This window comes from Talpa occidentalis, unplaced genomic scaffold (assembly GCF_014898055.3).
Source record: "Talpa occidentalis isolate TD23 unplaced genomic scaffold, MPIMG_talOcc4v2.1 talOcc4.14, whole genome shotgun sequence".
Lineage (NCBI taxonomy): Eukaryota > Metazoa > Chordata > Mammalia > Eulipotyphla > Talpidae > Talpa > Talpa occidentalis.
Window position 1 is genome coordinate 7,354,144 of NW_023601433.1, and position 12,533 is coordinate 7,366,676.

The 12,533-nt window shown below is 42.0% G+C and overlaps 1 protein-coding gene across 4 annotated transcripts in view; it reads left to right on the top strand.

Annotated features, from left to right (window-relative positions):
- The window catches only part of MCTP2 (multiple C2 and transmembrane domain containing 2), a 200,497-nt gene that overhangs the window by 67,071 nt on the left and 120,893 nt on the right, over positions 1-12,533 (top strand). For 3 of the 4 annotated variants that reach the window (XM_037510041.2, XM_054694750.1, XM_037510040.2), the window contains 4 exons: positions 6,732-6,874; positions 7,640-7,716; positions 8,215-8,326; positions 11,918-11,953. In XM_037510041.2, the coding sequence (XP_037365938.1) occupies positions 6,732-6,874; positions 7,640-7,716; positions 8,215-8,326; positions 11,918-11,953 (368 nt within the window). Of the gene's footprint in view, positions 1-6,731; positions 6,875-7,639; positions 7,717-8,214; positions 8,327-10,974; positions 10,994-11,917; positions 11,954-12,533 lie in introns of those variants that run through there. The other variant, XM_054694752.1, reaches the window with a different exon arrangement.

The window sequence follows — 12,533 nt, forward strand, 5'->3', positions numbered from 1 at the left end:
TCTCTAGTAAAAACAAAGCTCCAAAGTATGTGGCTTTATCAAAAAAGAATCTCAATGCCTGTGTGCAAATAGAGTAAATAGTTAAGAAAAAAGTCAAACTTCCCCTTTTCATGTTCCCTAGCACTGTAGGTCGGTCAGTTTCCTAAAAACTTGAGAGATCTTTGTTAACTCGTAGCTGGACTTTTAAGATCTCCTGACCAAAATTATCAGATATTATAAAATGTGAAATACAGAGTCAGTGTCTTTTCAGGAACAGGTTTGCTGAGAAGTGCATTTAATTTAGATGCTTTCCTAGCTTGAGGCCAACTTTCTTTTGGGGAGACCACTTGGCTAATATCTTTAACCCGGAAAATGAGGACAAATAAGTAGGTTTTGCCTACAAATACTGCTTCTGATTCAATGCAATAAAATTTAAGTTCAAGACTGGAGTGCTAGGTGCTTTTTTAAAGGTCCTATATAGTAAATTTTCATATATATGTACAAACATACATGGATATGATCATGGAACTGATTTGTAGACATGTATTTATGGGTGCAGAGGGATATGATACAGTATGGATAAAATATAGCATGAAGACCAAGGCCTTTATTTGTGAAAAGTGTGTGTGTGTTTGTGTTAAGTCTGTACATGTCAACATATTAAGGTTTCCTAGAGAGTGGTGGTGACCCTTCTTCTCTGTCCCTCCCTCCCTGCCACCCCTTCCTTATTTCTGTCTTCAGTGCATCTTGATGTTCTGCTTTCTCTATAGTGGCTGTGAGTTGTTAATTACAGCTTCACTGCAGCTTTGTTTTATTGTCATATTAGAAGGACTTTTGAGCCTGTCTTTTTCTATGAACTGCTTCCCCAGATGCTACTGATCATTGTCCCCATAATAGTCCCAGTGTGGGATCTCCCTGGTGGCACAAGGGGTTAAGTGTCAGCACTGGGAAGCTATCGGCAGCCACCGCAGCATGAGTTCGATCTCCTGCCAGGGAGCTGACCCCCATGGCACAGCAGACCTCTCCTGTGTCGCCCGCTGCTCCCCTCAGCAGTGTATTTCATTCATTCTGCCTGTTCTGCTCCCCGCTCTGTCTCTGGTGAATCCTCTCACTCCCCATGCCTCTGGCCTGTACCCCAGTTCTTGTATGCATAAATGGATAAACCTTAAAAAAAATAGTCCTAGCATGGCAACAGCCTCTCAGGATGAGACATAAAATGGTAAGTGGAAAACACAATTTTAAATAACATAGTTCTTGAAGATGCTGCTAGGACTGACTTGAGTTGTCATCTGTCCTCTTGCCGAGATAGATCATCAGGTTCTATCTGCAAACTGCTCTGAGGTCCTGTGTGCATGAATTCATCGTCAGTTTAGTTTCTTATACAGACCGTGCCCTCCAGGAAAGCAGAGATTGGTTCATGGAGATTTTCCCAAGCCACCTGCGATCCTGTGAGAAATATAGGGGTTTCCTATTCCATTTATGAGGAGAGAAGGAGATGTAGATTTCATACTTTTAGAGATGCCATAGAGGGAACATTCTAGAGACAAATCACCAGGCAGGTTTGCTTGGCCAGCTAAAACTAAGGACACAAAGATGGGGTTACTAGTACATACATTGTTATACACTCTCCCCATTAGCTGAGCAGTAACACTAAAAACGGTGCTTACTGTGGGACTTTCTCAGTAAATGACTAGAGTCTGCTTTCATTAAAGTATATTGGTTGATTCAGTTCTCAAGATAATCCTATAAGGTTGGTGCTTTTCCATCTACAGGTGAAGACATTAAGGCATAAGGAAATTGAGTAAATTGCCCACTGCATATTAAAAGGAAGGACTGGGGTTTTAACCCATTATGTCTCTCTTACTCCGGAGTCTATTTTTTCATTTATCGCATATTGGTAATACCCACCAAGCATGTAAGGCAATTCTAGACTCTTCCCTCCCGGAGTTTTGATTTGGAGGTGTTGAATATTATGGCTGCAGGTGCTTCAGTAAGATCATGAAATATGGAGTAGACGGGTTTGAAGCTGTCTTTATTGTTGGTGTTTGCCTTTAATACACTTCTTAGCAGAGTTTATTATTATTCTTTACATTATAAAGTTCCAAGTGAGGGAATCGTAAACTGCGTTCCCCGGTGGATGGGTGACATACCCCATCTCTGGAGAGGAGGCTCCATGGACCACGCTTTGTGAAACCCTGGAAGGCTACTTCTTCCATCCTGGTGTAGCTTTCTCAGCCCGCAACTCCCCGAGGCTCTATTATCTCAACAGCCAGGTTGGCTTGCTTTAGTCTGTCTCTTCTTCCTTCTAAATTATAAGCTGCTGCCAGATTTATATTTCTAAAGTTTGGCTCCGATCATTTTACTCTCCTGATCATAAGTAAACCTTCCCTCCTCCCGCTAAAATAATTCCAGATGGACCAAAGACTTAAGCGGAACAAATAAAAAACTACAAAATCCGTGGAAAGAAACACGGCTGAACTAATTTAAAATCTTGCAGTGAGAAAAATTCTTACACGCAGAGTGTTCAACACAAAGCCTTAAATAAAATGTTGGCAAATTTGACTGAATAAAAATAACATCTCGCAGGAAATTGTTATGTAAGTTTAAATAAATTATAACAAGATGTACAGCCAATGGCTGGTTTCCATAATTAAGGATTCATTCCAATTCGTAAGCAAAAGACAAGCCTTGAACCCACAGAAAAATGGACGCATGGTGTGAACGAGAATTGCACAAAGAAAGAGAAATCTAGGTCACTAAAATGTGAAAGATTCTAAGCTTTATTCAAAATATTAGAGAGAAAAATGGAGCTACTTTTTTTTCACAGGCCACTGGTGTAAGGACTGTAACATCGAGTGTTAGAGAGACACAAATCCAGAATGTGTACTCTTAGAGAAGTCTGCTTTTTTAAATTTCTACAAAAATTTTTATTTATGCGTACAGGCCAGAGGTGTGTGGGGTGAGAGGATTCACCAGAGGCAGAGTGGGGAGCAGAACAGGCAGACTGAATGAATTAAACTACTGAGGGAGCAGCGGGGAGACAGGAGAGGTCTGCTGCGCCATGTGGGTCAGCGCCCTGGCTGGGGATGGAACTCAGGCCGCAGAGGCGACAGCACTGAGACTTAACCCCTAGGCCACCAGGGAGGCCCTGAATGTATACTCTTGTGGGGAGAAAATGAGGGGTTTGGATTTGACAGACTTTGCACGAACAACTTGACGATGTTTGTCAGGACCAGAGGAGGCATGTAGTCATTTGCCCAGAAGTTCCAATGTTAAAAAATACCCTTTGAATATAATCACTTATGAACGGCAGAGTCGTAGAAGGAAACTTATTGTGTTTTACTAGTTAAAAGAAAAATTGAAAGTGACATAAGTGTCAGTAAATGTGACTAGTTATGTAAATGAAGCTACAACACGATGAAGATTTATGCAGTCAATAATAATGAATTCACAATAATGGGAATCCGCAGGGCTGTTACGGAGAGCAACGCAGGGTACTGAAGGGAGACAGTGTGAGGCCAGCCCTAGCGGGTCACGCTTGGGGTCAGAGTAGGTCTTGTATTTTTCCTGCAAAACACCCAAGAAATGGTACATTGGAGGAAGGGGAATAAGGAAAAGTGACAAGTTAAGGGGGTGTTGCCTTTTATCTTTTCATATGTTCAGAGTCACATTCATTTGTTAGAAACATCAAGAAGAAAGAGAACAGGAAAAAGAAACCCAAGCTATATTTCTTACAAACAAAGCCCTAACATCCTTATTTTGTTTTTTTTTTAGGGCCCTCATCCTCCCAGTTGAACTTGCCTCTTAAACTTTATTTCTTGTTAAGTTTGTTCCCTGTAATTTCCAGATACCCGGAAGTGTTCTGGCGACACCTGCTCACTCACCTGGCCATTAGGGCCTCCTCCCTCCAGCTCGCCCCCTGCCCATCTTCCTGCTGATTCCACATCAGTCCTCTGCCAGCCTGGATCCACCCCGATCTCCTTGCTTTAGCTTCCCTGGGTCCTCCACCTGAAATGAGTAACTCCACCTGTGAGCTCACGTCACCCCGCGTTCACTTCTGTTGTGACTCTTACCTTCGGGCCTTGCTTTGAGTCTCCGGGGTGCCTGCTGCCTGCCAGCACAGAGAGCAAGTCAGGGGGCGATGTGCCTGGTAGCCCTCCAGTGCCTGGCAGTGATGGTGTGAGCAGGCTGGCCGGCCCCCCAAAGGGTCTTGGCCTTCCACAGAGTCACTGAACACGAGCCTAAATAAGGAGTCACACACTCGTCAGGAGTGTCGTTGCTGCAACAATCTTGGAGAACCCGGGAATGGCTTTGTCTCTTCTGGCACCCGTGGGTCCCTGGGGGCTTTCAAATGAAGCGGGCAGCTCGGCCCAAGGGCTCTGCCTGGAGCTTCTCCACTCGAGGTGCTGTGCCGGCCTGGGGTCCGCCCGGCAGAACCGGCCGCGGCCTGACGCAGGCCTGGTCTCCAGGCTCCTCGGCTTCATTCTCCTCCCCACCTACCAACCACCTCTTTCTTCCAAAGAGCCTCATTGTTTGGGAAGCTCCCGAGGAAGAGGTTAAAGTCCACCCATTCAGGTGTCATCCCATCATGTGAATAATCTGGGCGCTGCATTCCTGAGCAGCGACCCCTTTTCAGAACCTGCCTAGTTGAGATGTCACTTCCCTGACAGCCAAGCACTTAGACTCTCAGAGAAAACCGCCAGTGCTCCCTCTTTCTCAGATGTTCCCTAACAATTAACGCGGCCCTCACTTGACACCCTCTTCCCGTGTTTGGCTTTGTAAACCCTGGTCCCTTTTTCTATGAATTCCAGACATTAATATTTTCTTTCACGCAAAGGCCGCCATTCACCCGTGAAACAGTTTGAACATTATGTAGCTGTCAGATGCCTGGGGATTACCCAGTATGCTTTGCCTGTGAGAAAGTGACACCACCGAGCCCAGTTTTGAGATGTTTATTTTGAGAGCACGCTGACAAGCATGAAGGCCTGATCCCAGAGTGGTAATTTCATTTAATTAAAGGCCTCTTTTTATTATAGCCCCCCCCACTTTTTTATATCTCTATATCAGAATGATGGTTAGAGCCTGACTTGCCAGAGGTACCCCCGATACTCAAAGGGGGTAGGCAGGGGCTCACTCACCCGTGTGCCCTTGCCTGCCAGCGCGCACCCTCTCTGACGTCCCCTGCCATCCAGCCTGGGTGTGTTGTCTGCAGGTGTCCTGGTTTAAGCAGGCACTTCTGGCCTTCGGCCCAGGTCAGTACTGGACTTCAAATGGAAGCGTTGATTATGTCTCTGTGCGAATTTGTACTTTTGGTTCTTTGTCTGGAAGTCAGTGGCCCTGGGCACCGGCTGGGCTTATGAGTGAGACTTGTAAGCAGGCCAGTCCATCATCTGGCTCTCATGTGATGCCACTGCCACTTAAAATACTTGGGCCATGTGGCGCCTTCATTTTCAGTCATGCAGCTAAATCAAAACAAAAGGAAGCTGGAAAAAAAATAAGAGGTTGGCTTCACCAAGGATGGGAATTGATGCTTTGGCAAATGTTCATCACTGAGAATCTGCTCGATGATTGATCTGATATTCTTAGCTTATGTTGGCTTGACTCGACTATCAGAAGTTCATGTCTGTAGATACACTGGTCTCTGCGGGGCATGGTCCGAGGCACCTGGGACCTGTCACTGGACAGACAGGCTGTGGTGTTGGTGCCTGTGGTCCCTGTTCTGTGTGACCATCAGTCCACGCATCCCGAGTCCCCAGTGGAGACGTTTTTCCTTTGTGCTGTCTGCAAGCCTTGGGTGATGCTCTCGCTGACGGCTCATTCACATGTGCCTTCTGTATTCATCATGTGCTAGTTATCAGTGAGCACGTATGTTCCATGCATGCTTGCATGCCTGTAACATACACATGGACACATAGTTCATGGATTATCATTGCAGGCACTTTTTTCTCCTTTGATCTGGAGAGGATGGAGGAGGGTCCGTCTTAGGCCCTTCTTTTTGCTTTGGACAGAGGGGCTGAGACAGATTATTCATTCCTTCTGGCGTCTGTTTCAAAGCTCCCGGGAGGAGTGGCGGGTCAGGGGTGTCACCCCGGGGCCAGCGGAGGGCCCGGCTGTTGTGACGTTCAGCTGGCCTGGATGAGACAAAGCCAAGGCTTCGCTGCAGGTGCAGCAAGCAGGGAAGAATGCCACTCTGTCGGCTTGATCTTCACGCCCCTCCCCCCCCCCAGGTCCAGCCTTCATGGGTCACCCCAGCTTTTGAGCCAGTGGTTCCAGAGGTGGATTTATTTATTATGAGTATCGCTAATGCACAGGGTTCTGTTGAGTCAGCCATCAGGCCCAGTGTTTGCAAATGGTTTCTTTCCCTTTTCATGGCCTCCCTGAAATTCTGCAGAGAACTGGGCTCCTCCCCAGGATCCTGACACCCTGGACTGGTGCTGGGGGAGCACTTCTTGAAATTTTGCGGGTGGTGTAGGGATGACGTCTCCACAATGAAACAAAGCAGAAAAGTTCAAGCGGCCCGTTTATGTTCTACCACAAAAGGCGAAGAAGAATCAGGCATTTATCCCAAATGATTTAATTTTTCTCTCCTTCCCAGCTCTGGGGTGTTCTGTCTCCACCCGGGAGACATTTGTTCTGGGTGTGCCCGGTGAAATGCTGGCTCCTGGGAGTGCGGAAAGGGGCTTTACTTAATGGACATCCTAGACCTGAACGTCTATTTTTAAGATCTGTCTTGTTCTCTTTTTCTTTTAAAGGCACGAGCGATCCCTATGTGAAATTTAAGCTGAATGGGAAGACGCTTTACAAAAGCAAAGTCATATATAAGAACTTGAACCCGATTTGGGATGAGATAGTCGTGTTACCCATACAAAGCCTTGATCAAAAGCTACGAGTGAAGGTAACCCCAGATGGCTTTCAAATCTGCTCTTTTATTTAAAGATCATTTCTTTCTCAGCAATCTCTGCCCTCTTACAAGGGAGCGTCCCCAAATGAACTCTTTTATTATTCCTCAGCACTAGGTTAAAAATCTTAGTAGGCCAGGGATTCCTTATTCCCTTGGTGGGGACTCAGATCAATGAAGTATGAGCTACCGAAAATCACAGGGAAAATAATTTCTCCATTGGTTGTGTTTAAACTTACTGAATGTGGAAGAATTATTACTGTTCAGCAGCAATGCCAAGTACGAAAGCCTTTCTCATTAGGAATAACTTTGTACTTAATAGAGCTCCCAGCTACCGGTTATAAGCATCAGTTGCTCAAACATCTGGGTTAAAATTGCATGAGTTGAGTGCAGGATGGGATTGCCATAGAATATTTAGCAAATTTCTATTTAATTGGCAGATTTGCTCACTGTGAAAATACTAAATTTTAATGAGAGACCGTTTAAACTACAGAGACTGGTCCATTGCACATAATATTTTAATGCATGTGAATACTGCCTTAAAAGTATTTTCTGCTGTTGTTTTGGCTGTGGAAGGCAAAATCGGCAAGTTTGAATCATTTTTGTTCTCTCTCCATCAGCTTGGTGAAATTCCTCTTTAGCTGTACAATGCAAATTATGTTTAGATCTGGAAGACTGATTTCCAGCTTCCCAGCCTGTTGCATTTATTAATGTTTGATAAACTCATGTTTATGTGTCACTGGCCTCCCTCCCTGCTTGTAGGTATATGATCGAGACCTCACTACTTCAGACTTCATGGGCTCTGCTTTTATAATTCTCAGTGATCTGGAACTAAACAGGTATTGTATTTTTTATCTTGAATTGTTGCAATGAACCTAGAGGGAACTCAGGACAATGTTAAATGTCTTCATCTAGATCAGATGACCAAACTGTCCTGAACAGATGAAGGAGAGCTTTAAAATTCACATTTTTCTGTGATTTTTTTTCTTTTTGAGCTTCCCAAGATATTAATCAGACATTAAATCTTCCTTCGCATGTTTAAACATTTGTGTTGGATTTTATATTTTCCTTTGTTCATGTTTGAGTTAATTAATGCACCTCACTTAAAATTAAAAGAGTACTTGAGCTGTATTTGGGAGAAAGGGAAGAAGTATCGCTTAACCAACTGTTGAATTGGACAATGCTCCTTTCTCTCCCCTGACATTGGTTGGTTTGCACTGAATTTGGTGCTTTTTTAACTGTCACCCTTACTCGGCGGTGGGAGATGAACCACCAGCTTCACGCAACTCTCCAGCACTGTCAGGACGTGCTAACGCTTTCTTGCTCTTTGCTTGTAGAACAACTGAACATATTTTAAAATTGGAAGATCCCAATAGTTTAGAAGACGACATGGGAGTGATTGTGTTAAATTTGAATCTAGTTGTAAAACAGGGCGATTTCAAGAGACACGTAAGTGTGACCCTTTTGTTCTTTTTAAAATTCTTCATGGCTATTGTCCTTTGATAACTGCACTACCGGGTGACTGACAGTACTATCATTATTTGGGGGATACAGACAATGTTCTGAAAACTTGTAAGACCCTATCTGGGATAGAGATGTCCTTTCTTTTGGGATTTCGGAAAGAAAATACATTAAGGGGTTAACTCTGTTTTGGTTAGGGGTGCACATTGTTTTGCTATATTAAAATGCACACGGTGCTTATGGTTTGCTTAGAACATGTCCTATGAGAGATACTTTTACTAATGTTAAGGTTTCCTTGTACAGTTTTCTTAGGCCTGTTTGACTGTAACTTATTTGAAGGCATTTTTAGATCCTAACCGAAATATTTGAAAAAGGACCAAAGTGTATTAAAATTGGGCATATTTAGAATCTGATATGAAAATCTGAATCCTGTTTAGATATGAGGCCTCTGGTAATACTTCTTGAATTGAGGCAGTGGGGTCATTGAGGAGAATATTCTTCATTTTGACATTACCTTTGCTTTTAATTTTAATTTATTTTCATGATGACCATCATGACTGATTTACTAGTAAATGCACAGATGATAGTTTGAAGAAGCAGGAAAGCTGCACACAGACATTTCGATCTCCAGAAGGTCAAGTACGTAGTGGCTATTTTTAATTTGAATTCTGAGAATTTACTTGACAATAAATGAAAAAAATAAAGCTCCGCTTATTAATTTTTAAGAGGTGGCACCGTGAGACCTCAATAAAGCTGATATTTTGGTGCTGAAATATCTTAATGTTGAAAATAAACTTTTTTTTCTTACCAATATAACAAAGGAAGGATTTTCTTTAGCTTCTCTTAGTCTTAGCAGCCTCACCACTGGATAGGATGGAATCCATAGATGACCGGAGCTGGGTACAAGCTTAAAATAGCGTGCACTGCATCCCACTATTGTTTGCTGCAGCATGCTTAAGCAATTGCCAGCTGGTATTTTTAAAAAGCATTTTTTAGGTATTTAAGTGGGTTGGTAAAATCAGGTAGTTTTTCCAGGTAAATAGCTACATATTTGTATTTATTTCCCTTATGAATTTTTCTGTGGTGTGTTGGAGTACATTCTGCCATCACCCTGGCTTCAAATATTTTTAAAATATATTTAATGTCTTTCTCTCATGCCAGATGAAGAGTTTTAAAGTCATGCCTTTATAGTTCAAATGTATTTCAAATTGCAGAATCATTAATATTAGGTGCAGCTCAAGTTTGTTTTTGTAAAACATCTGAAAGAGTATCACTGCGAAGTCCAACCTAGCAGGCACACTTTTCCTCTTATTTGGTGTGTCTCTTTCCTTTGACACACCCTCTCCTGTTTTTGAGAGTTTGTCACACAGCATATCAGCTCACACAGGAACTTTCTCATTTTCTTTCCTCTTGTTTGAATGGCAGAGGACTAGTGTCCAGTGTATTTATTTTAAATATCTCTTGTGGGGTGTTGCAATACCCCTGCCAGCTCTCACACAGTCTTTTGTCTTTCTGTGTATATATAATAATAATGATGATGATAATATATGTGCACTGCATATGTGCACACATAGTATATGTGCACACACACACACATTTGGATTGAAGTGTATCTGAGCAAGGAATACTTTCTTCTGTGGTTTTTCAGTGTGCATATTTGGATATAGTAGATACTGTAGAAAGTATATATAAAATAAAATAGTTTTTATTGACTTGAATTTCATATTGAAAGATTTCTACGCTGGGCTTTTAATGGGAATAACTAACCCTGGAGCCTGGAAAGACAATGGACTGTTTAACTGGGAATAATTTCTTTATAAAGTACATTGTTAACTTACAGTTTGGTGGAGACATTTCAGTTTAAGTCCCAGCTTGAGCCCAGAGGTGTGAGTGCAGAAGAGCAGGCAAGGTCGTGGCTGGAAGCTTCTCAATCCTCCTCTGTTTCTTTATTTTTTTTTTCCCCAACCAACAAAGGATTGCTCTTAGAATTAGGGGCTCTGCTTTCAGATCGCTTGGGTTTGTCGCCTAGCTTGCTGGTTTTGAGAAGCTAAGTGATCAGGTCAAATGCAGGGACTTACTTAACCTCTCTCAGCTCCAATTTCCTCATGTATGAAATGGAAATGAAAACAAGAGTATCTGTTTTACAGAACTGTGAGGATTAAAACGAATAGATTCAGTGCTTGGCATGAGGCAGCCACTCTGGTGGCTCTGAGGATGTTGCTAAACTGACACTAAGAGGCACATCCAATCATGTCCTTATCCATTTTGTTTATCTTTTATGATTACTATAAAAATCAAAAGAAGTGCATATGAAAAGGCCCCAAATAACCTGATGGACAGTTAAGGTTATGATTCATTTTGGTGGTGGTTTGGAAGAAAGTGGCTGTCTCTATGTTGTTGGGAAAATATGACGAGACTGGATCGCAATGCCCGGATTGTAGTGTCTGTAGTTCTATGTTCTGGACTGAATGTGGGATTCACAATTTCACCCGGGGAAGTGTTTCTACTGGGAAATATTTTCAAGTCATTTGTATACCAGTGTTTCTATTTGCTGGTCACTGGCATGTAAACACATTTCCCCCAAAGACTTTGTTTTCAGGTTTCTAATTTATTGGGAAGACGTATTGGCAACGTGGAGAGGTCATTTGCCTAAAGGTATTTTTTCCTTAAGTATAATAGTGAATGTGATCTGCTCTATTAGATTCATAATTGAGTTGTAATCTCCCAAATTTATCCAAGTTTTAACATCCAGTTAGCTGGTTAACCAGCCAGAGTAGAGCTTTGCAGTCCTGGATGGGGTAATGAGAAGATTTTGCTGGAAGAGAATTCTAATTGTAGCTGAAATTCAGCAGCCTTAGCATGACAAATGAGAGTTCAAAGACAAGAGTGGTGAAGTTAAACCACAGTTCCACTGGGTTCAGAAAATGTTTTCTTTTTTTCCTCCTGGCTTTCTAGCCTATATTTCTTAATCGTGCAGGAGGAACTTAGAATTTTTCTATGTTATTCTGAATATTGAGATTTCACCAGTGAGGTAAATGGAATTATTTTTTCTAGCATTTAAAGCTATGGAGATTTATGCATACAGGAGCTGGGGTACAGGCCAGAGGTATGGGGGGTAAGAGGATTCACCAGAGACAGAGTGGGGAACAGAGCAGGCAGATTGACTGACCTGAACATCAACTAACATTTCCTGTGAGCTTCTTAAAAACTTTCATAATCTGGGTAAGAGAGAGTAAGTAAGAGAAAGCTGCTTTTCCTCTTTGCTTTTAGAGGTAAAATTCTTGTTTTTGAGGCAATGAAGAATGAATGTGCTCTTAAGAAAGGAGTGGGTTCCTATGTCCTTGTCTTTTCACTGTTGAATATTCTGAGAAAATGATTTCAGACAACCCAGAAATTTTTCTCTCTCTATTTTCTTGCTCACATGGGTGTTTTCTCAGTAACTTTAGAAGTTGGGTGTTGATTGTTGAAATGTAGCCCGCACCTTCTCACTCATATAATAATACGACAATGTCATTAATGATTTTCTTTCTCTTTATTCCATTTTTCTATTTTTCATCTTTCCATGGATACAATCCTTAGCGGTGGTCAAATCGAAAGCGACTGAGTGCCAGCAAGGTAAATATACTTGTTTTTTCCCCCTTTGTATCATTTAGTAAAAAATCATCTTTGTAGCAAACACAAACATATATATGATGGGTATTATCCAACATTTACATATAATAGCATTCTCTCCCTCTCACTGCTGTTACTGCTATGCCAGAAACAACACCCCCTTTGAAATTTCATTTAATAAGGGTCTAGCCAGATGTTTGAACTTCCCCTTGTCTTAGTAGTGACATTTCATATGTACCGACCATGTCAGACTGTTACACTTCATTAAGCTTGGATTATTCGGAGTAGTGCAGTTAGCTTTAATCCTTTAGGAAATTATTTACCATTACAAGGAACCCAGCTTTCGTGTGATAGGGGCAATGAAAAGATTAATTGAGATGAATATGTCATAAATTTCACAAACCTTTTTTATATCTTCTGAACAGCCATTTATTACCTTAAGTTTCTTTCAAGATTGTTTCATGATGTCCTGGTAATTTTTCACATTGTTTGTCTCTTTTTGAGCAATTGCACACTGCTGTCTAATTTGTAAAAAGTATAGGTATCCCGAGATAGGAATGTGTTCTGAATTTATCAGTTATTA